This window comes from Perognathus longimembris, chromosome 6 (genome assembly GCF_023159225.1).
Source record: "Perognathus longimembris pacificus isolate PPM17 chromosome 6, ASM2315922v1, whole genome shotgun sequence".
In the NCBI taxonomy this organism is placed as follows: Eukaryota; Metazoa; Chordata; class Mammalia; order Rodentia; family Heteromyidae; genus Perognathus; species Perognathus longimembris.
The window spans coordinates 13,152,810-13,175,396 of record NC_063166.1 but is presented as its reverse complement, the minus strand read 5'-3'; the positions used below and the strand labels follow the sequence as shown (position 1 = coordinate 13,175,396).

At 47.1% G+C, this 22,587-nt stretch overlaps 2 protein-coding genes across 4 annotated transcripts; one reads left to right on the top strand and one right to left on the bottom strand.

The window, feature by feature from the left end:
- Window positions 1-1,312: 1,312 nt before the first annotated feature.
- Window positions 1,313-22,207, bottom strand: LOC125352717 (HLA class II histocompatibility antigen, DP alpha 1 chain). 3 transcript variants are annotated; one of them, XM_048348000.1, is made up of 6 exons: window positions 22,189-22,207; window positions 6,749-6,856; window positions 3,346-3,591; window positions 2,679-2,960; window positions 2,365-2,518; window positions 1,313-1,629 (listed from the first exon to the last, which is right to left on the bottom strand). In XM_048348000.1, exons 2-6 carry the CDS (start codon window positions 6,828-6,830, stop codon window positions 1,626-1,628), a joined length of 768 nt encoding a protein of 255 aa, XP_048203957.1. In that variant the 5' UTR covers window positions 6,831-6,856; window positions 22,189-22,207; the 3' UTR covers window positions 1,313-1,625. The 3 variants fall into 3 exon arrangements, with proteins under 3 accessions (XP_048203957.1, XP_048203958.1, XP_048203959.1); XM_048348001.1 differs by lacking the exon at window positions 22,189-22,207 and having other exon boundaries at window positions 6,749-6,936; XM_048348002.1 differs by lacking the exons at window positions 1,313-1,629; window positions 22,189-22,207 and having other exon boundaries at window positions 2,361-2,518; window positions 6,749-6,936.
- Window positions 8,187-18,767, top strand: LOC125352715 (HLA class II histocompatibility antigen, DP beta 1 chain). Its single transcript, XM_048347999.1, has 5 exons — window positions 8,187-8,361; window positions 15,316-15,579; window positions 16,786-17,067; window positions 18,242-18,352; window positions 18,672-18,767. The coding sequence occupies exons 1-5, from the start codon at window positions 8,265-8,267 to the stop codon at window positions 18,689-18,691; spliced, it is 774 nt and encodes a 257-aa protein (XP_048203956.1). The 5' UTR covers window positions 8,187-8,264; the 3' UTR covers window positions 18,692-18,767.
- Window positions 22,208-22,587: the final 380 nt, after the last annotated feature.

Genomic DNA, 22,587 nt, shown 5'->3' with positions numbered 1-22,587 from the left:
TTTCACTCAATGGTTAGAGCTCTACCAGCGGAGCCATGCCTCCAACCCCTGTCTGTTTAGTTAGAATCCCCAGGATGTATGACCAGCAGAAACAGCTTGCTTGGTTATAGCTCAGTGTTTGCCTTATTTGGGCATGGCCATGACCTGTGGCAGCCTGTGATTGGCTGAACTTTAGCTGCTGTGATTGCTTGAACTATTTGTTGCAAGCACATATTCCTTTTTGGTTGTTTCTGGTGAGACAGGGGCTTTAACTCAGGGTCTCAAGGTTGCTGGGCTTGGTTAGCTGGTTAGTGCTTTACAACATGAACCTAGCCTTCACCTGTTTGTTTGTTTTCTTGGTTACTTTTGGGGATGAAATCCAGTTGAACTTTTCTGTCCTGGATGGCTTCAAACCACAATCCTTGGAATCTCAACCTTCTGAGTAGCTAGGATTATAGATTCGTGGATGGGCACCAAGAATGGTAGCACAGATTTTTAATGCCATCATCCAAGAGGAGGCAGGAGGACCACAAAAGAAAAAATGGTGATGAGCCAGGTGTTGGTGGCTCATGCCTGTTATTCTAGCTACTCAGAAGATTGAGATCTGACAATCATGGTTCAAATCCAGCCTGGGCAGGAAAGTCCAAGAGACTCTTACCTCCAACTAACCACCAGAAAACTGGAAATGGAGCTCAGAGTGTTTGAGTGCTAGCCTTGATCCAAAGAGCTCAAGGACAGCACCCAGGCCTTGAGTTCAAGCCCCATGACTGACAAAGAAAAGAAAAAATGGTGATGGAATCTTCAAGGTGTGGTACTTAATTCAGGCTTGGTGGCACGGGCCTGCAATCCCAGCTATTCAGGACAGGGAGGCAGGAGGATCATAGTTTGATCTGAGCAAAGAATGAATAAGAATTCTTTCTTTTTTTCTTTCTTGGCTCTTAGTTTATCCTGTGAAAACACACTCATAGGAAAGTCCTGTAGTTACAATCTGGGCATGCTAAGGAAGCTCAGGGATTGCCAGATTTGCCTGAAATCTTTGATCAAGACAGATTAAATCTCTTCCTCAGAAAATCTAAATGGCATTCTTCAAGCTACATCCAATTAAATCTTTATCCAAGCAAAATTTCCCCATTATCTTCCTTCCACACAACTCCATCCCACAGTTAGAGAATAACCCAGGCCTGGATAGACATTCTCAGCCCCTGCTAGCCCAGTAAGAACAGTCTTCACCCAATGCATCCATAACTCCACTGGAAATAACACCTTCATAGAAAAGTAGTCAGATGTGGCTGAGTCCCAAAAACTTCTAGCAGAAAGAACTCAGTCTCCCAGCTCTGACATATAGCAAAATTTATTGATCACAGGGCATTTGGGGGAAAACAGTGAAGAGGAAGAGAAATCCAGCAAAGGGACCATCTCCAAGCCAGGGCAACAAAACTGCCAGGATGAATTCATTACCTCCATCTGCTGACTGGGGACTTTACTAAAGGCTCTAGGCTTTAAGATCACAAATAAAGCTTTAAGGGTCTGCATTAAACTTGGTCAGTCAATGGGGCAGAGAGCATAGGGATTAAGAGGGGAAGCTGAGGCTGGAGTTACAGCGCTGTTTGAATCCAGATCTCTCAAGTCTTCTTTTCAGGAAGCTCTCACCTGCAGCAAGAAGCACACATTTATGTCATCATTGGTTCAGGACTGTAAGCTCAGACTCCATTCCCTTTATACCTCACCCTCCCATTTCTCTATCCTGTCCATAGCCCAAGGAGAAGGTGGTTACCCCTGTATGTGCCCAAATCCTCCACATAAATAGCAGTTAGGAATCAAGAAGTGTCCTAGCCAGGCACAGGTAGCTCACACCTGAACTCCTAGCTACTCAGGAGACTGAGATCTGAGGGTTTCAGTTCAATGCCAATCTGCGAGACTCTTATCTTCAATTAACCACCAGAAAACCAGAAGTGGAGTTCTGCCTCAAGTGGAAGAACTCAGTGAAGAGCTCAGGGACAGTGCCCAGGCCCAGAGTTCAAGCCCCACAACCACAAAAATAAAAATAAATAGAACAAAGGAAATGGACTAGCACAACTCTGCTAGATTGGGGAAAGTACTGGGGGCAGAGATGGGGAGGATCATGGTTCTAGGCTAGTCTGAACACAAAAGTGTTAGCAAGACTCTTTCTCAACCTATAGCCGATATGCGCCTGTCATCCAGCTATGGTGGAAAGCATGTTAAAATATGAGAGTTACAGTCGGGCCAGCCTGGGTTTAAAATAACAGCAAGACCCTAGCTCACAAGTTACCAAAGCAAGAGGGGCTGTGTGGTTACTGTGATGCATTGCTCTCTCCCCTTCGCCTCTGCCTGAACCCTAAGATCTCCAGCTGTGCAGCCACTTACAGGAGCCCCTGGTTTCTGGGGTTGTGCGTGGAGGAGCGCAGAGCCCCTATGATGAAGACAGTGCCCACGATGATGCCCACCAGGCCAACCACCAGGCCCAGGGCGCAGACCACGTTCTCTGTCATCTCAGTCACCTGCACCGGCTCCTGGGCCTCTAAGGGAGAGCGAAGGTTTGGGGTGACAAGGAGCCGGGAGGAACCGGGCTGCCTCAGAGGATGAAGCTAATGGACCGTGGCAGGGTGCATTAGGATGAGCAGAGGGGGAGGAGCTGGAGCAGGGGGCCCTGGAACAAAGAAGGAAAAGAGGCTCCATACCCCAGTGTGTGAGTGTGGGCTTCTCCAGCCCCCAGTGCTCCACCTTGCAGTCATAGAAGTCCTCACTTGAGGGAAGGAAGGGCAGGTAGTAAAACTTGCGGTAAGTGTAATCAGTATTCGGCTGGAAGACGCCCTCTGAAAAGCCTTCGGTGACCGGCTGCCCATTGCGCAGCCAGGTGACATTGAGCATGGGCGGGAAGAACTTGTCCACGTAGCAGATGAGGATGTTGGGCTGGCCCAGCTCCACTGGCTCCTTGGTAAACACGGTCACCTCAGGAGGCTCTGGGCAGAGACAGAACCTGGTAAGGCCCCTGCTCTGGCAAGAACCCCAAAGGCTCTCCCTGGGGGCAGGGGGGTGGGGAATCCTCTACCAAGGGCTCCAGCCTTGTGGTCACTTTTGGTTCCTCGGTCAGCACCAGGAGTCTCGCCCCGTTTATCAACCTCACCGCAACTCGGTGGTCTGACTCTTTCACTCATTGTCCGGTTCTCTACCCACTGAGCCACCTCCCACCCCTCAAACCTCCCTCCGGAGTAGAGAAGAGAGGGAATGCAAGCCCTCTGCTGGGCTTAGCAAAGGGGCATCTGGGTCTCCCAATCTGTGTGAGGCAGGACTCCTCCTCTCCCTCCCAGCCAGGCAGTAGAAGAAGAAAGCAGACATAGACAGTACCGCTGCGTGCCTGGGTATGGTTAGAACGCTGGATCAGAATGTCCAAGTTTGATTTTATTATAGCCATGTTAGTCAGCCCGCCTTGAGCATCAAAGGAAAAGGCTCGGCCAAACTCCGGCAGACGCCAGATCGTCTCCTTCTTGTCCCGATCCACATAGAACTGCTCATCCTCATCAAGCTCAAACATAAACTCCCCGGTTGGTCTATTTGTCTGTGCAAATATGGCATAAATTGATACATGGTCCGCTGTATAATGACAATAGAGGAAGACAGAGACACAAATTGAAAATGAATATATAAGTGATAAAGGCATGAAGAATGAATACATACTTTTTTTGTCGGTCATGGAGCTTGAACTCAGGGCCTGGGCACAGTCCCTGAGCTTTTTGTCTACTATGATCCATAGTTCCACTTCTGGTTTCTAGGTGGTTAATTGGAGATGAGTTTCATGGCCTCTCCTTCCTGACTGTCTTTGAACTGTAATCCTCAGATCTCAACCTCCTAAGTAGCTAGGATTACAGGTGTGAGCCACTCACACCAACTTGAATACAGATTTATTTATATACAAAGTCAGAAGGAAGAGAACAGAGGATGGATATATGGGGGAAGAAGGAAGTGTCCCAAAAAGCAGACAGAGCAGTTGGGAAAGTAATGAAGAACAAAATGAGAAGAAATTCCATGAGAAATCTAGCTGCTTCGCAGTCATTCATTTAAAGTCTGAATCACAACAGTGAGAAGGAGCTTTGTGAAGCCCTATGTGCCAGGCACCGTTCTAGTACTTTATATATTTCACTCATTTATCACAGCAAGCCTATGAGATAAATACAGAAAGTATTTATTTTACAAATAAAGAAATGCACGTGGTTAAGTAACTTGTTTAAGGTCACACAGTGATGTGCAACTTGTAGAGATTTTTATCCACCCCCCCCCCCCCCGCCGCCAACCCCCAAGGTCTCCATTCTTCTAGGACCAGAAATACACAATTGTTTTCAGAAGCCAGGCAGTAGTGGTTCACATCTGTAATCCTATCTACTCAGGAGGCTGATCTTTGAAGACCAAGTTCAAAGCCAGCCCAGAGGCTGGGACTATGGCCTAGTGGTAAAGTGCTCGTCTCGTATACATGAAGCCCTGCGTTTGATTCTTCCACATCACATATATAGAGGTAGAGTACTAGCCCTTGAGCAAAGAGAAGCCAGGGACAGTGCTGGACTCAGGACAGGTCCTGAGTCCATGCCTCAGGACTGGCAACAAAAAAACAAAAACAAAGCCAGCCCAGGCAGAAAAGTTGGTGAGATTATCTTCAATCCACCAACAAAAAGCCAGAAGTGGAGTTATGGATCAAGTGATAGATTTGTTAGTCTTTTTTTTTTTTTTTTTTTTTTTGCCAGAACTGGTGCTTGGGACTCCGGCTAGCAACTCTACCTCTTGAGGCGCAATGCCACATCTGGCCTTTTCTGTTTATAGGGTGCTAAGGAATCAAACCCAGGGCTTTGTGCATGCTAGGCAAGCATTCAACCACTAAGCCACATTCCCAGCCCTACAGTGCTCGTCTTAAGTGAAGAAAGTTAAGGGACAGTACCCAGGTCCTGCATTCAAGCACCAATACCAGAAAAAAAAATGTTTTCAGATTCAGAAAAGGACCAAGATTATTACTTTTCTCTTTCTTTCTCTCGTTTTCCCTTTCTCTCTTTGTATTCTTTCTTATGTTTCTCTTTCTTTATTCCTTCCTTTCTCTTTTTGTGTATATGTACCAGGGCTTGAACTCAGGGACTTATGCTCTTACTTGACTTTTTCTGCTAAAGGCTAGAACTCTACCACTGAAGCTATACCTCTCAGCTCTTGGCACATTTTTTTTTTTTATAGTGTTTGGGATGTGGGAGTGAAAGGGGGTAATGGTGGGATGTTTGGGATGTTTGTAAGTCCTGTGGGTCCTTTTCACAGATGAGAGTTTGCTTCTTTTTCTTTTTCTTTTTTTGCCAGTCCTGGAGCTTGAACTCAGGGCCTGAGCACTGTCCCTGACTTCTTTTTGCTCAAAGCTAGCACTCTACCTCTTGAGCCACAGCACCACTTTCGGCTTTTTCTATATATGTGGTGCTGAGGAATTAAACCCAGGGCTTCATGTATTTGAGGCAAGCACTCTACCACTAGGCCACATTCCTAGCCCTTATTTTCTTTAAAAATTGTTTTGTTTGTTTGTTTTGTTTTTGTTGCCAGCCCTGGGGTGTGGACACAGGGCCTGAGCACTGGCCCTGGCTTCTTTCTGCTCAAGGCTAGCACTCTGCCACTTGAGCCACAGCGCCACTTCCGGCTGTTTTCTACATATGTGGTGCTGGGAAATCGAACCCTGGGTTTCATGTATAGGAGGCAAGCACTTTCCAGGATTAGCAAAAATAACGCAAAACTGTTTTTAAGCTATACCCTTGTGATTCACACCTGTTCTCCTAACTACTCAAGAGGTGAGATCTGTTGGATCAGAGCTTAAAGCCAGCCAGTCTAGGAAGAAAAGCCTTCAAGGCTCTGTCGACCATTAGCTAACAAAAAACTGAGCTGGACACATGGCTTAAAGGGTAGAACAACAACTGAGCAAGGAAAACTGAGAGAGTGTGAGGCCCTGAGTTCAAGTGCCATATTACATTTGGCTGAATCATGCATTCAGCCAAAATTAATATGAATATTCACATCATGAATAACATTGGAAAATCTTTTTGAGCTTCAGTGTTTTCATCTCTAAAATAGAATTATAGCTCCCTGAAGCTTTTTTTTTTTTCATAGCTCTTTCTTTCTTTCTTTCTTTCTTTCTTTCTTTCTTTCTTTCTTTCTTTCTTTCTTTCTTTCTTTGTGGTGCCCATCCTGGGGCTTGAACTCAGGGTCTGGGGGCTGTCCCTTAGGTTTTAACTCAAAACTAGCACTCTACCACTTGAGCCACAGCTCCACTTCCAGTTTCTTGGACGTTAATTAGAGCGGCTCACAGACTTTCTGACCCAGGCTGCCTTTGAACCACACTCCTCAGATCTCAGCCTCCTGAGTAGCTGGAATTACAGACAGGAGCTACCAGCACCTGACTTCCTGGATTATCATTGTGAGATGTAAATTAGCTATGAAACTAAGTAGGTATCTTGTAAATTGTGGCTATTGCCACTGAACTCTATTAGAGTAAGAAGAAACAAAGGCAAGTTTTACATAAGGGGGGAAACAGGAAAAAGTCAGGTGAAAATAGATCAAAGAGTCGCTAAAATTTATAATTGCTAAAGCAATGACCTAGGTTTCTCTCCCCTCCTCTCAGGCCCCCATGGCTCCCTCCTGACACTCACCCTGTCCCCTCCCCTCAGGCCCCCATGGCTCCCTCCTGACACTCACCCTGGCCCCTCCCCTCAGGCCCCCATGGCTCCCTTCTGACACTCACCCTTGATGGCATCAGCTCCCTGCACACTCACTAGGAAAGCCAAGGAGAAGGCTCTCAGGATCCCAGCTTTAGTCTGGAACATTCTCTCTTTAGGGCACAAGAGAGGGTGGGGGTCTGTAACTGAAGGCCTTGAGCACAGGAACAGAGTTGAGGAACTGGGGTAGAAAGGGACAGACAAGAGCTCTGAAATTCTGGCCTTTGAGTCTGAAAATAGCCAAAAAGGGTGGGGAGGAATTAGCATAGCTGTGCTTAGCCAATCAGAGAAATAAAGGCGATGACGCTCCCTGTTGCTGGGTAAAGACAGCACTGGAAGGAGCATTTCCAGAAGCCAGCATGGCTGGGGAAATCCAAGCCACAGGGCGCTTTCAACTAGAAAAAGAGATGTAAAAAGAAATGTTTATATTTCATTCAGTTACTTGAAAGGATATGTCTTGTTACATTCCCACACTCACTTTCATTAGATTTTTCATTCACTATTTTTTTGTCTGAAAACTAGTGTTTTGAGGAGTTTTTTGTTTGTTTGTTTGTTTATGAGGGCTTCATGCATGCTAGGCAAGCACTACTGCTAAGCCACATTCCCAGCCCAAGAAAGAAATGTATTACGTAACTGTAATCCCTCTGTATATCACCTTTATAGTAACAACAAAACCCTAAAGATTTTTATTGTATGGGCAAAATTGCAAAGTTCTTGATATTTCATGCAAAAAGTAAAACCTATCAATATTTATTGTTATTTTTGGTAGCTTTGCTTGTATAAATAGAAATTATTAACAAATTAGTAGAGAAAGATGCTAATTTAGTGCTTCACAATTATGATCTGAAATTAAATGATTTGAGATATTAGAGAGTTAAATATTTCCCTAATCATTACAGCCAGGAAAGTGAAAAGAGATACTGGACATGGTGGTGCAGGCCTGTAATCTCAGCACTCAGGAGTCAGGGGTAGGAGAGGAGTCATGAACTCAAACTTAGCATGCACTAAAGACTATTTGGAAATGGAAAGAGAAAACAAGTGATAAAACTCTACTAAACCAGGGCACTCTTGCTGAAGAGCCTGGAGTTTGATTTCACCATTCTTTTCTCATTCTTAATAGATGCTTTACACTATATGATTGTTTTCTTTTCTTTTATAGAGTAACATCTCATTAACCTCTCTATCTCTCTCCACACACACACATATAAGTATTTATGTATACATATGTATATATACATGTATATTCCACTGAATCTTCATGACTCATCTAGGTGGTTAAATTAAATATTACTCTCTCTGCCGTTTTAAGTGCATCATACACTAATTTGTCAGACCTCTCACAGTGACCATCTGCCTAGTGAGTAGTGATGCATACAAAGCTCTCTGCCCATTGGTTCCCTTCTCAGCACCTGCCCAATCCTAGAGTCACAGGAGATTACTAAACTCATGGTCTCTGTTATTTCACCCAGAATCTTCATTTATTGAGTTCTTCATTCCCTGGCTGCTACTTTCTCCGTGGCAGTAGCTTTTTCCAGCTCCAAGATGGCCCTTCTGGTCCCCAAGGCTCCCTGGCCAGTCACTCTGATGGGGTTTCTGGTGTTGTGGAGCAACTCCATGGTCTGGAGCAGGGCAACTCCAGGTGAGAGCAAAGTGGCTGTTGGGGTGGGGGTGGGGCCTGTTCAAGGAGCCTACTCCCTGAGGAACCAGACTTTGAGAGGAAGTGGGGTCCTGCCTTCCTGCTTTGCCTTTTGTTCCCAGGTACAGAGTCAGGTCCACTTCTTGTTTGCTATCTAGCCAATCCGTTCTCTTTCTCCAAGACACAGAGAGTATAGGAGAGGTGACAGGGACAAGGGCAGGGGATGCTTGTATCTGTATCCTGTATGTGAATCATGAGCTGGGTAGTCTGGAAACCCCTTGGGGAAGAAAATTACAAAAGAGAGACAGGGGATTGAGGGGAGAGGCAGAGAAACAGAGACAGAGATCAGCAGGGCTAGCCTTCTGGGGTTCATTGTCTCTGTATCACGGTCTTGAGACAGATCACTCTCTTGATTCAGTGCTCAGGGAGCGTGACCTCTGCTCCCTGGAACAAATTGGAGCCCAAGCCCTCAGACAAGGATGGCAAGACTTAGAGCAAGGGGATACAACAGGATGTGGTTCCTGTTGAAAGCGATTCTTTCACCCTTCCTAGAACTTCACTAGCACTTCTTAGAACAAAATTACATATGCACATATACATATACATGCATGTATACATTTATGTATATGTGTATACATCTGTATATAGACACACACACACACACACACACACACACACACACACACACACACACACACTGTGGCCTGAACTTAAGGCCTGAACACTCTCTGAGCTCTGGTGCTCATGGATAGAATTCTCCTACTCTGATCTATAGCTCCACTTCCGACTTTCCGGTGGTTTATTTATTTATTTATTGCAGTCCCAGGGCTTGAATTTCGGGCTGAGCTAGCTCCTTGGCTGCTTTTTTGCTCAAGGCTAGCACTCTGACACTTGAATCACAGCACCCCTTCTGACTTTTTCTATATATGTGGTACTGATTAGTTGGACCCAGAGCTTCATGTATGGGAGGCAAGCATTTTTACCACTAGGCCATATCCCCAGCCCCAGTAGTTTAGTTAGTAGTTAATTTTTTTCCTGTCCAGACTGACTCTGAACCAAGCACCTCAGATCTCAGCCTCCAGTAGCTAGGATTGCAGCCATGAGCCACCAGTGCTTGGCCAAACTGCGATTTATAGCAAGGCAGGATGAGCTGAGGGTGTGTAGTGATGTGCAGAAAGGTCAAACAGCCTTGGGAGGAGGAATTGGGGAGAGAGCTCTTCCTTGTGCTGCCCTCTCATGGTGAGTGTTATGTCACAACTTCTGAACCCAACACATCTCTCAGAACACTTTTTAATTGTCTAATGCAAATGTGCACCCAACACCAGAGGAGGAAGCCTGGAGGGTAACTCTCTTCGTTAACCACGGCCTTCATCTGTGCTTCATAGGTGTCCTCTTTTAGACACCTGCACACCCTTCTGTCTTTCTCTTCCTCATTATGCAGGGGTGATGATTTGAACCTCCTGAATCGAGCCCCTCAAAGCCTCTCTTGTTCTGTCAGGTCCTCTCCCTGAGAAAGGAGGGAAAACTGGCCCTGGGCCATCATAGGTGCTGACAACCAACTAGCAGCCAGCTCAGGCCTTCCAAGTCCTGGAAAGCAGGGAGGTGTGGCAGGGAAAGAAGGGTCCAGGAGACAAAGCCTAGACAATGGCCACCAGCAGGTGGGGGCGGGGACCCAGGGCTCCAGCCTCTGGGGATAAGCAGGGAGGGTATGGAGGAAATGACAGAGATAGTGCAGAGTACAGAATGGGAGTGAACACCATAATGGGGGGGGGGGAAGGGTGGATTGCCAGGCCCGGAGTTCAAGTCCCAAGACTGGCACACACAAATGAGGGGGAAAGGTATAAAGTGGTAAGAGTGACGGCCTAGCAAATATGAGGCCCTGGGTTCAATACCTAGTACTAATAATTGTGTGTGTGTGTGTGTGTGTGTGTGTGTGTGTACATATATACCAAAGAAAAGTTTCAAAGTTGGGGCTGGGGATATGGCCTAGTGGCAAGAGTGCTTGCCTCGTATACATGAGGCCCTGGGTTCGATTCCCCAGAACCACATATACAGAAAATGGCCAGAAGTGGCGCTGTGGCTCAAGTGGCAGAGTGCTAGCCTTGAGCAAGAAGAAGCCAGGGACAGTGCACAGGCCCTGAGTCCAAGCCCCAGGACTGGCAAAAAAAAAAAAAAAAGAAAGAAAGAAAAGTTTCAAAGTTATTTTGTAGATTGAAAAGCATTCATTTATTGGTAATTGAGGAGGCGAAACAAGGACAATTTGCAGGATACACATTCAAAGCAAGGCAGGGAAGTAAGGTAAAGCAGGTGGCTGGAAGAGGTAGCAATATCTCCACTATCCAGGGTTGGGAATGATGGGTGGAGACGCAGGGCTCTGGGAAACGCCTCAACAGAGGAGGCAGCTGGGGGCCTCTGAGCCAGCCATCTTGCTTAGCACTGAAACTGAAGACTAGAGGCTTTCCGGACGCCCTTGAGACCAAACACCCCCACACGCCCTCCTTCCTCTTTTCCTCGGCCACCAGCTCTGCAGCTTCTCCTGGGACTCAGGTAGGACAGAAGCTCCTGATGAGCCAGTTATTCTGGTCTTCACTGTTGGCACAGAGAGAGCATCAAATCACCTCTCCTTTAAAAAATAATCTTCCTCCTCCTCCTCCTCCTCCTCCACTTCCTCCTCCTCCTCCTCTTCTTCTTCTTCTTCTTCTTCTTCTCTTTCTCCTTCTCCCCCTCCTCCTTCTCCTGCTCCTCCCTCTCCCCCTTTTCCTCTCCTTTTCTCTCCTACTTCTTCTTATTACTGTGATGTAGCAGTGGCTCATACCTATAATCCTAGATACTCAGGAGGCTGCGATCTGAGATCACAGTTCAAATCCAGCCCAGGTAGGAAAGTCTGTGAGAATCTTAGCTCCAATAAACTTCTGGGCAAAAAACCAGAAGTTGTGCTGTGGTTCCAGTGGTAGAGCACTGGCCTTGAGCAAAAGAAGCTCAGGGACAGAGCCCAGGTCCAGAGGTCAAGCCCCAGGACTAGCCTCCCCTCCCACCCAAAAAACAACAGTTGATGTACAAAGAATCACCCCTTATTGCACCTGAAAATTCCAGGTCCATTTTCTAGGAAAGGCTCTCCGGTACGGTAGCTAGGGCTCTGGGCTCCAGGCCTGTGGCTTTAACCTTCCCCAGTTTCCTTTCAGTCATGGTGTACAGTTGGTGAGCACCTTATGTCAATGCACGCAGCTCCACTACCCTTGTACGTGACTCGTGTTCTCAGAGCTGCGTGGGTGATGGGATCTGGCATTCAAAGTTTTTCTACCCTTTGGGTGGGGTTTATTTGCTTGTTTTTTTGTTTTTGTGTTTGTTTTTGAGATAGGATCTGACCCTGGAGCCCAAGCTGGCCTCAGGCTTTAAATCTGTCTCAGCCTCCAGAGTTCAGAAGTCACAGGCAAGGGCTCGCTATGATACCCTTTTTAAGAAAGTGACCAATTGCTAATTTAAAAATACTCTTTTTGTGTGTCAGTACTGGGGCTTGAACTCAGGGTCTAGCACTCTTCTTCATTGATAGAGGGTGTCACTCTACCACTTGGATCATACCTCAAGTCCTGCTTCTTGTTGGTTATTCTACAAATGAAGTCTCTTGGACTTTTCTAGCAAGGCTTTAGGTAGTGATCCTCTGATATCAGTCTCCTGAGTAGCCAGAATTTCAAGAGTGAGCCTTCAGGACCTGGCTTTAGAACACATCTAATACAGCAGGCACTGGTGGCTCACACCTGTAATCCTAGCTACTCAGAATGCTGAATTCTGAGGATCATAGTTCAAAGCCAGCCCAGTCAGTAAAAAGTGAATGAGACTCATCTCCAATTGACCACCAGAAAACTAGAAGTAGAACTATGGATCAAATAGAACTCAGGGACAGCATCCAGACCCTGAGTTCAAGGCCCATAACCAACCACACACAAACACACACACACACACACACACACACACACACCACCACCACCACCACCACCACCACCAACAACAACAACAACAATAGATAAAAGGTGAAGCCTATACAAAACAATCATGCTGCCTTAATTTCCCCCCAAACAGAGCATGCTCCAAAATATTCAGAAACAATAGAAATGTGCAAAATTGCTGGTCTTTTTTTTTTGGCCAGTCCTGGGCCTTGGACTCAGGGCCTGAGCACTGTCCCTGGCTTCCTTTTGCTCAAGGCTAGCACTCTGCCACTTGAGCCACAGCGCCACTTCTGGCCATTTTCTGTATATGTGGTACTGGGGAATCGAACCCAGGGCTTCATGTATACGAGGCAAGCACTCTTGCCACTAGGCCATATTCCCAGCCCCAAAATTGCTGTTTCTTCTGTATGCATATTATTTATTAGATACTGATGATGGCAGCAAATGAGAAAGACCACTGTTTCTTTATATAAAAATTCCACTCATCATGCTTCTAGGAACTATGGAAGTCCAGCCTCGGTTGCTGTGATAAGTTCCATTGATCAAGGCACATTCCATGCCTTTCAAGCTAAAGACTTTCCACACCCATGTTTGGAAAACATTTTCTAATAGTTATTATTCATATTGTTGCTATTATTTGCAGAGCATGGAATGGAACCCAGGATCTTGCTGTGCTAGGCAAGTGCTCTACCCCTGAACTGCATTCTCAGCTAAAGGCAGGTTTCCAAAGTGAAAAGATAACATTTTCAAGCTAGAAAACCTGTCTTTCTTTTCCCTTTTGTTCTTGGGGGTGCTGGAGTTTAAAAACTCAGGGCTTCCTAATTGCTGAACAAATGCTCTCTTTCTTGAACTACAACTCCAGACTTCCTTGCTTTTGTTTGTTTGTTGTTTTTGGCCAGTCCTGGGGCTTGGACTCAGGGCCTGAGCACTGTCCCTGGCTTCCTTTTGCTCAAGGCTAGCACTCTGCCACTTGAGCCACAGCGCCACTTCTGGCCATTTTCTGTATATATGGTGCTGGGGAATCGAACCCAGGGCTTCATGTATAGGAGGCAAGCACTCTAGCCACTAGGCCATATCCCCAGCCCCTGTTTGTTTGTTTGTTTGTTTGTTTGTTTTTTATAGAGTCTCAAGTGTTTTTCCCAGGCCTGCCTAAATTGGATCTTCCTGTCTCTGTCTCCTAACTGGGATGATAGTTACAGTTCAGCTAGGCTTTTTTTTTTTCCTGCCAGTCCTGGGGCTTGAACTCAGGGCCTGAGCACTGTCCCTGAGCTTTTTTTGGCTCAAGGCTAGCACTCTGCCACTTGAGCCACAGCACAATGGCCTTTTCTGTTTATGTGGTACTGAGGAATTGAACCCACGGCTTCATGCATGCTAGGCAAGCACTCTACCACATTCCCACCCCTAAGAGAAAGCTCATTCTTTTCTTCTTTGGCATCACTGGGATTTGAACTAAAGGCCCTGTACTTACTATGCAAGTCTACTACTTGAGTCACAAGGCCACAGCTAGGCTTTTGTTGTTGTTGAGATGGGGTCGCCATAACTTTTTGCACAGGCTAGCCTTGAACCTCAGTCCTTCTGATCTTCCCTTCCCTACCTAACTGTGATTACAGGCTTGAACTACCACACATGGCCTAGAAAGCCTTTCTTTACACCAACCTTGAATGAAGTCTTAGGGAAAGACTACATTTCCAGCAAGTAAAACAAGAGCAAGTTGAGGTATATTCAGGATACCGTCACAGAAGGCAGAACATGAGGCTGTAGGAAAGAGAGGCCACAGGGAGGCTTCATGGATGAGGTGACATTGGTTTCAGGATTGGCAGAGTGAGGCAGAAACTCCTGGTACTGACAACAGCACCTTTCTGCTTTCCCCAGCTCCTCCTGTGCCAGCAGCTTCTCTGCCCCAGGGACTGGGCCCTCTGCTAGAATTCTGCCCCTCCCATTGGGGGCCCCTCCCCAGTAGATTACCACCTCTCCCCCAGTTCTGCTAAAATAAATTACCTTTTTCCGTAGAGTGCGCGCTCTATGCCAAAGACCACCGAGTCACCCCTCAGCATTCAGTCATATTACACAGCCAGATGAGAAAACGGAGGTCCAGCATAGTGTGGTAACTTGCCTATGATCACAAAGCTCACTATTAGAAAAAAATGGTATGCCCATGGTTCATGCTTGTAATCCTAGCTCCTTAGAATCTGAGGGCCAAGGTTCAAAGCCAAAGCCAACCCAGATAGGAAAGACTTTAAGACTTTTTTTTTTCCTTTTAAGGCCACTCCTGGACCTTCGACTCAGGGCCTGAGCACTGTCCCTGGCTTCTTCTTGCTCAAGGCTAGCACTCTGCCACTTGAGCCACAGTGCCCCCTCTGGCCGTTTTCCATATATGTGGTGCTGGGGAATCGAACCCAGGGCTTCATCTGTAGGAGGCAAGCGCTCTTGCCACTAACCATACTCCCAGCCCAACTTTAAGACTCTTATTGCCAATTAACCAGAAGAAAAAAGAGAAAAACAGAAATGGAGCTCTAGTAGAGCCTATTAACCTTAAGTGAAAAATTAAGAGAAAGCATCTAGGCCTGAGTTCAAGCCTTAGGATGGGCATTAAATAGACAGATTAAATAGATATAAAAATAAAGGTAAGTAAATTAATAAAATATAGACAGATAAATGAGGGTATTTGAGGCTGACCTCTGAGGATTCTAGTGGAATGGCCACTGCCCAGCACATTCATTAAAGCATGGGGTTGGGGTGGTGGGTGTCCACGGGTACTGGGTCCTGCGACACAGCAATGGGACCCATCAGGCGAAGGGGAAGGGGTGCCCCCGGGTGGGAGGTCACCAGATGTCTGGGTAGGGGTGGAGGTGGGGGGGGGCGGGAATGGAGGGGGAGAGTAACCAGGGCAGAAGCAGGAGACAGGTGGGGCCCTGGGGTGGGGGCGGCCCAGGGACTTAGGGTTTGGGTCCTGGGGTGGCGGTGGCACGGGGCTCACTCTCCCGCCCCTACCCCCCACCCCCGACCCCGGCAGAGAATTACGTGTATCTGGGACTGCAAGCGTGCTATGCGTTCAACGGGACGCAGCGCTTTCTGGAGAGATACATCTACAACCGCGAGGAGTACGCGCGCTTCGACAGCGAGGTCGGGAAGTTCATCGCGGTGACCGCGCTGGGCCGGTCGACCGTCGAGCACTGGAACAGCCAGGAGGACTACCTGGAGACCGCGCGGGCGGCGGTGGACACCGTGTGCAGACACAACTACGAGGGTGACGAGGGCTTCACCCTGAAGCGCCGGGGTGAGCGCGGGGCGGGGCGGCGGGGTCAGCCGAGGCGGAGGGGAGGAGTCGCCGGCCGCTCACCCTGCACGCACCCGGCCGAGGGGAGGGAGGGAAGGGGAACAGGAGGGTGGGAAGGGGAGCCCGCCAGGCCCCGGAGAGGCGCAGGGGCGCCAAGCCAACAACGCAACGCGGCAGAGCTTAAGAAGCCCTGCTCAGATGGAGACATGATTGTGAATCTGCGTGTGCGTGTGTATGTGCATGGATGCGTGCGTGTCACCACGCGGGCTCGAACTCAGGGCCTGAGCACTGGCCCTGAGCTTCTTTTTGCTCAAGGCTAGCACTCCACCTCTTGAGTCACAGGGCCACTTCCGGCTTTTTCCTGTGTATGTGGTGCTGAGGAATCGAACCTGGGGATTTAAGCATGCCAGGCAAGCACTCTACCGCTAAGCCACATTCCCAGGCAGTCCCCCATGACATTCTAACCATAAATTAACCAGTAAAAGGCCAGAAGTGGAGCTCTGGATCAAGCAGTAGATTGCTGGCCTTTAGTGAAAAAGCTAAGGGGCGGCAACCAGGCCCAGACTTCAAGCCCCAATAATGGCACAAAAATAATTAATTAATTAAAAATTTAAAACAAAGGCACAAAAAAAAAAAAAGAGAGGGTTAAACGGGCAAAGTAACTACCTAAAAGATCCAAGGCCTGAGTTGAAACTCTAGCACCAAACACACCAAGAAAAACAAAAACAGAGGGCTGGGGATATAGCCTAGTGGCAAGAGTGCCTGCCTCAGATACACGAGGCCCTAGGTTCGATTCCCCAGCACCACATATACAGAAAACGGCCAGAAGCGGCGCTGTGGCTCAAGTGGCAGAGTGCTAGCCTTGAGCGGGAAGAAGCCAGGGACAGTGCTCAGGCCCTGAGTCCAAGGCCCAGGACTGGCCAAAAAAAAAAAAAAGAAAAGAAAAAAAAGAAAAACAAACACTTACAATGGCTTGGACTTAACATTTTCTGCTAGACAGGGCATAGAGTGTTGCTTTTGTCTTGTTCCTAACCTTCCTCATCTTTACTATGTAATTAAGGATTGTATATTACATTTAAAGATCTTTTCAAGACCACTTGCACTCTAGTTAAGATGTTAATGTCATAAATCTAGGAAATACTTCCTTATGAAAACACTTGAGAAACAATCATCTTCATGGCACTTCTTTTTCTGTCCCACTTCTAGTCCAGCCTAAAGTACACGTGTCACCCTCCAAAAAGGGGTCCCTGGAGCACCACGACATGCTTGTCTGCCACGTGACAAGTTTCTACCCAGGAAACATTGAAGTCAGATGGTTCCGCAATGGCCAGGAGGAGGAGGATGGGGTGGTGTCCACAGGCCTGGTACACAATGGAGACTGGACCTTCCAGATCACGGTGATGCTGGAAATGACCCCCCAACAGGGAGACGTCTACACCTGCCACGTGGAGCACCCCAGCCTGGACAGTCCTGTCACCGTGGAGTGGAGTGAGTTACCCCCAACTATCCTATAGCCTATATCTTTTTGTTTTTGTTTTTGCAAAGTCCTGGGGCTTGAACCAGGGTCTGGGCACTGTCCCCGAACTTCTTTTGCTCAAAGCTAGCACTCTACCACTTGAGCCACAGCGCTGCTTTGGGCTTTTTCTGTGTATGTGGTGTTGGGGAATAGAACCCAGGGCTTCATGCATGCTAGGCAAGCACTCTACCACTAAGCCACATTCTCAGCCCAGTAGCCCACATTTGAAAAGCAGGCAACTCCCTATCTCTTGTTTTGCATGCTTGTGACACTGTGACCATATTTGTGTCTACACATTTGTGTCTCCATACCAGCCCCCGAGGGCGGGTCTTTGCTGGGGTGATGGAGACAGGCCTGTCACTACCTGGGGACATCTGAGGATTCAGCATTTCTCCTCTTCCACAGAAAATCCAGAAATCAGTCATTTCCTGAATTTCCCTCACACATTGAAACAATTCTCTTTCTTTAGCATGTAGCCTATTCTGCATGATTTTGAACAGGATCTGGCAGAATCTACGTTGCTTACCTTGAGGTCACCGGACTAAGTGTAGAAATCAAGGCTCTTTTTACACATACTGCACGCATACACCTGTAATCCTCAGATCTAAGGATCATGATTTGAAGCCAGCATGATCAGAAAAGCCCATGAGGCATGAGGCTCTTATCTCCAAGTAACCAACAGAATAGTCCAGAAGTAGAGCTGTGGCTCAAGTGGTAGAACGCCAGCCTTGAGTGAAAAACCTGGGGAATAGTACCCAGTCCCTGAGATCAAGCCCCAGCCAGTATCAGCAATGAATCAATCAATCAAATATATCCCATCTCCCTGGGCAACGTGGTTCATATGTGTTATCCCAACAATTTGATACAGAGGTGGAAGGATCACAATCTCTAGCCAGCGTGGGTGACGTAACAAACCCTTGTCACAAAAGGAGGAGAAGGAGGTGGGAAATTTATACATACATACATACATACATACATACATGTATATGTATATATATATATATACACACACATATATATCCTTCTCCACGGTGTCTCCCTCTTAGTGTCTTGTCCATGGGGTCCCCACATGGGGTTCCAGGATCTCCAACAAGGTCCAAGGAGGGGTGTGGAGGTGACACTCACCCTATGTCCTGTTCTTTACAGAGGCGCAGTCTGACTCCGCGCGCAGCAAGACACTGACTGGCGTCGGGGGCTTCGTGCTAGGGCTCATCTTCCTTACGGTGGGCAGCATCATGCGCGTGAGGAGCAAGAAAGGTGAGGAAACCAACCAGCTGCCTTCCCTGACTTCCTCCCCATCTCCATGAGAAAGGATGAGAGAGGAGCACTGTAACGCTGGAGAGTTCTAGAGACGATGCCCATTTCCAGCCAGAGCAAGGCTGTCCTCTAGGGAAAGAGGAAGCCCCTGGAGGATTCCCCTGCCCCCCAGGCCCAGCCAGAGATGCCTGGGCCCCAGGGTCCTTGTCACGCTGGGCAGGGAGGCTGGGATGGAAAAGTTCCTCTCGTTATTGAAGGTAGTCTTGATGGTTGAATATATTCTCTTTCTTTCTCGTTTTTGTTTTTTTTTTCATTTCAGCTCCTCAAGCACCTAGATAAGGTGGTAAGCATGTTCATTTATCCCCAGGGGCTGGGTTGTAGAATTGAAGTCTTTTTGTGTGCATGCTGTGACTATGAGAAAAGAGCCAGAGACCTGAACTTCTGTCTCAGCCTCAGCCCTTTGGAAAGTGTGGGAAACAGCAGTATTTGACCCATTGAGAAATCTGAGATACACGTGTGTGTGTGTGTGTGTGTGTGTATTTGCACATGCGCACATATGCCGATACTAGGGCCTGGCTCTGTCCTTAGCATTTTCTACTCAAGGTTGGCACTCCATCACTTGAGTAACAGCTCCACTTCCGATTTTTTGGTGTCTAATTAGAGATGGGAAGGACTTCCCGCTGGGCTAGCTTCAAACAGGGCGATTCTCATATCTCATCTTCCTGAGTAGCTAGGATTACAAGTGTGAACCACCAGAGCCCAGCCAGATAAACTTTTGGACAAGACTAAAGTCAAGGTCTTGCTAGCCAAGGCTGACCTGAAACTTGGGATCAGCCTACTTGCCAAATACTGGGATTATAAGTATCTTATAAAATCATCATGTTTTCGGCATGAGATTTACAGCAAGAGGGATCTGTTATGTGGAATAATTTTGTTTCTAATCTCCACAGTGTTCCAGCCCTGAACTGAAAGACTAGATGTGCCTCGGAACAAGGATTTTTCTGGTTCTTTAGTCTCAGAGGCTGATCTTGGGTTGAAACCCCAGCTTCCCCAAGAAACTTTGCTGTGAAGTAATTGCTTTGGAACTAGCTTTTCTACTTTTGCTCTTTCATTCACTGCAATTTCTCTCCTGAGACCTCTACATTCCCTTTTACTCAGCTGCACAAAGAATAAAAATGCATGTTCTGAAAAAGAAAGAAGAAGAAAAATTCAATGTACTCATCTGTTTTCTTTTAGGATACACCAAACCTTATCTGCTTTTGTCTGAGGGTTTGTTTGTTTGTTTGTGAACGGTGCTAAGGTGGAAGTTTTTTTTATCACTTACACCTAGGCAAGATGAAACAAAAAGGCTAGGATGCTATCTATTGAATAAAGTGGCACTGACGTGGACCTCTCTTGAACCTGTTCACTTCTTTGTGCTGCCCCTGATCATGGTTGCCCCCTTCATCCACATAGGTCAGGATCCTTAGTTATTCAGTGATGAGCAGATTGCAAATCAGAGTTATACGACCTCTATTCCCTGATTTAACCATAGGGATTTTAACTAAGCTCCTGAGGGTGGGTTGTTCATTTTTGTTGGGTACTGGGGGCTTGACTCAGGGGCTGAATGCTATCCTATAGCTTTTTGCTAAAGGCTGGCACTCTACCACTGGAGCCATAGCTCCTCCACTTCTAGGTGTGTGTGTGTGTGTGTGTGTGTGTGTGTGTGTGTGTGTGTGTGTGTGTGCATGTGTGTGTGTAAGAGTCTCATGGACTTTCTTTTTTTTTTGGCCAGTACTGGGCCTTGGACTCAGGGCTTGAGCACTGTCCCTGGCTTCTTCCCGCTCAAGGCTAGCACTCTGCCACTTGAGCCACAGCGCGGCTTCTGGCCGTTTTCTGTATATGTGGTGCTGGAGAATTGAACCTAGGGCCTCGTGTATCCGAGGCAGGCACTCTTGCCACTAGGCTATATCCCCAGCCCCTCATGGACTTTCTTAATGGACTAGCTTTGAGCTACAATCTTCAGACCTCAGCCTCTGGAGGAGAAAATTATGTATCAAAATTACCTTTAAGCAGCTTGGGCAAAGCCAGGCACTGGTGGCTCGTGTCTGTAATCCTAGCTACTTAGGAGGCTGAGATCTGAGGATCGAGGTTCAAAGTCAGCCCAGGCAGGAAAGTCCTTGTGAGCCTTCAGATTGGATTTCCATATAAGCAGGTAAACTTGATTTGTGTAGCTATAACCAAGATTCCAACATAAGGTTGCAGATTGGGTGCTCCAGGGTAAGAGTCCACCACAGAACCAGCAGGAAGCCCACCCTGTGTGCCCTGCAGGCCACTGCTATGGTTACAAGTCTACAGGGTCCTTCTTGCTGCTGAATGTTCATCCCTCAGAACCTCATCAGAGCACCTAAGGACAGGACACAGGGGGAAATGGGACTGGAGATATGGTCTCCTCATGCTGCCTCCCTGTGGTTACTTTAAATATTGCGCCTTCCCAGATTCCTTACCAAGTCTTCACAGCACTCTTTTTTTTTTGAGTCCTGGGCCTTGAACTCAGGGCCTGAGCACTGTCCCTGGCTTCTTTTGGTTCAAGGCTAGCACTCTACCTCTTGAGCCACAGAGCCACTTCCAGCTGTTTTCTATACATGTGGTGCTGAGGAATCGAACCCAGGGCTTCATTTATATGAGGCGAGCACTTTAACACTAGGCCATATTCAAGCCCTAGGATTAGCAACAAAATAAATAAATAAATGAAATGAAGTAAATGTTTTTAAGCTATACCGTTGTGATTCACACCTGTTCTCCTAACTACTCAAGAGGTGAGGTCTGGAGGCTCAGAGCTTAAAGCCATCCAGCCTAGGAAGAAAAGCCTTCAAGGCTCTGTCACCCATTAGCTAACAAAAAACTGAGCTGGACACATGGCTTAAGTGGTAGAGCAACAACTGAGCAAGGAAAGCTGAGAGAGTGTGAGGCCCTGAGTTCAAGCCCCGTACCACACTTGGCTGAATCATTCATTCAGCCAAAATTAATATGAATATTCACATCATGAATAAGCTTGAAAAATCTTTTTGAGCTTCAGTGTTTTCATCTCTAAAATAGAAGTCATTATAGCTCCCTGAAGCTTTTGTTATAGCTCTTCTTTCTTTCTTTTTTGTTTTTTTTTTTTTTTTTTTTTTTTTTTGGTGCCCATCCTAGGCTTGAACTCAGGGTCTGGGGGCTGTCCCTTAGGTTTTAACTCAAAACTAGCACTCTACCACTTGAGCCACAGCTCCACTTCCAGTTTCTTGGACGTTAGTTAGAGCGGCTCACAGACTTTCTGACCCAGGCTGCCTTTGAACCACACTCCTCAGATCTCAGCCTCCTGAGTAGCTGGAATTACAGACAGGAGCTACCAGCACCTGACTTCCTGGAATATCATTGTGAGATGTAAATTAGCTATGAAACTAAGTAGGTATCTTGTAAATTGTGGCTATTGCCACTGAACTCTATTAGAGTAAGAAGAAACAAAGGCAAGTTGTACATAAGGGGGGAAAAAGGGAAAAGTCAGGTGAAAATAGATCAAAGAGTCATTAAAATTTCTAATTGCTAAAGCAATGACCTAGGTTTCTCTCCCCTCCTCTCAGGCCCCCGTGGCTCCCTCCTGACACTCACCCTGTCCCCTCCTCTCAGGCCCTGTGGCTCCCTCCTGACACTCACCCTGTCCCCTCCTCTCAGGCCCTGTGGCTCCCTCCTGACACTCACCCTTGAGGGCATCAGCTCCCTGCACACTCACTAGGAAAGCCAAGGAGAAGGCTCTCAGGATCCCAGCTTCAGTCTGGAACATTCTATCTTTAGGGTACAAGAAGGGGGGGGGGTGTTCTGTAACTGATGGCTGTGAGCACAGGTTTAGAGCTGAGGAACTGGGTTAGGAAAGGGACAGACAAGAGCTCTGAAATTCTGGCCTTTGAGTCTGAAAATAGCCAAAAAGGGTGGGGAGGAATTAGCATAGCTGTGCTTAGCCAATCAGACAAATAATGAAGATGACGCTCCCTGTTGCTGGGTAAAGACAGCACTGGGTTGCAAAACTGTTTGGTGTAAATGAACTGAAAAACTCATGAAGGGGGGGAAAGGGGAAGGGGGAAGGGGGAGGGGGGAATGAGGGAAGAGGTAACAAACAGTACAAGAAATGTATCCAATGCCTAATGTATGAAACTGTAACCTCTCTGTAATTCAGTTTGATAATAATATATATATATATATGACAACACTGGGGGCTG

What these genes read in the sequence shown, in the direction of transcription:
- LOC125352717 (XM_048348000.1), bottom strand. Translation starts at nt 6,830, where the DNA reads ATGTTCCAGACTAAAGCTGGGATCCTGAGAGCCTTCTCCTTGGCTTTC. An exon ending in GGGAGCTGATGCCATCAAGG is followed by an intron (nt 3,592 to 6,748) that starts GTGAGTGTCAGA and finishes GTCATTATACAG; the next exon opens with CGGACCATGTATCAATTTAT. An exon ending in CCATACCCAGGCACGCAGCG is followed by an intron (nt 2,961 to 3,345) that starts GTACTGTCTATG and finishes GTCTCTGCCCAG; the next exon opens with AGCCTCCTGAGGTGACCGTG.
- LOC125352715 (XM_048347999.1), top strand. Translation starts at nt 8,265, where the DNA reads ATGGCCCTTCTGGTCCCCAAGGCTCCCTGGCCAGTCACTCTGATGGGG. An exon ending in CTGGAGCAGGGCAACTCCAG is followed by an intron (nt 8,362 to 15,315) that starts GTGAGAGCAAAG and finishes CGACCCCGGCAG; the next exon opens with AGAATTACGTGTATCTGGGA. An exon ending in CTTCACCCTGAAGCGCCGGG is followed by an intron (nt 15,580 to 16,785) that starts GTGAGCGCGGGG and finishes TCCCACTTCTAG; the next exon opens with TCCAGCCTAAAGTACACGTG.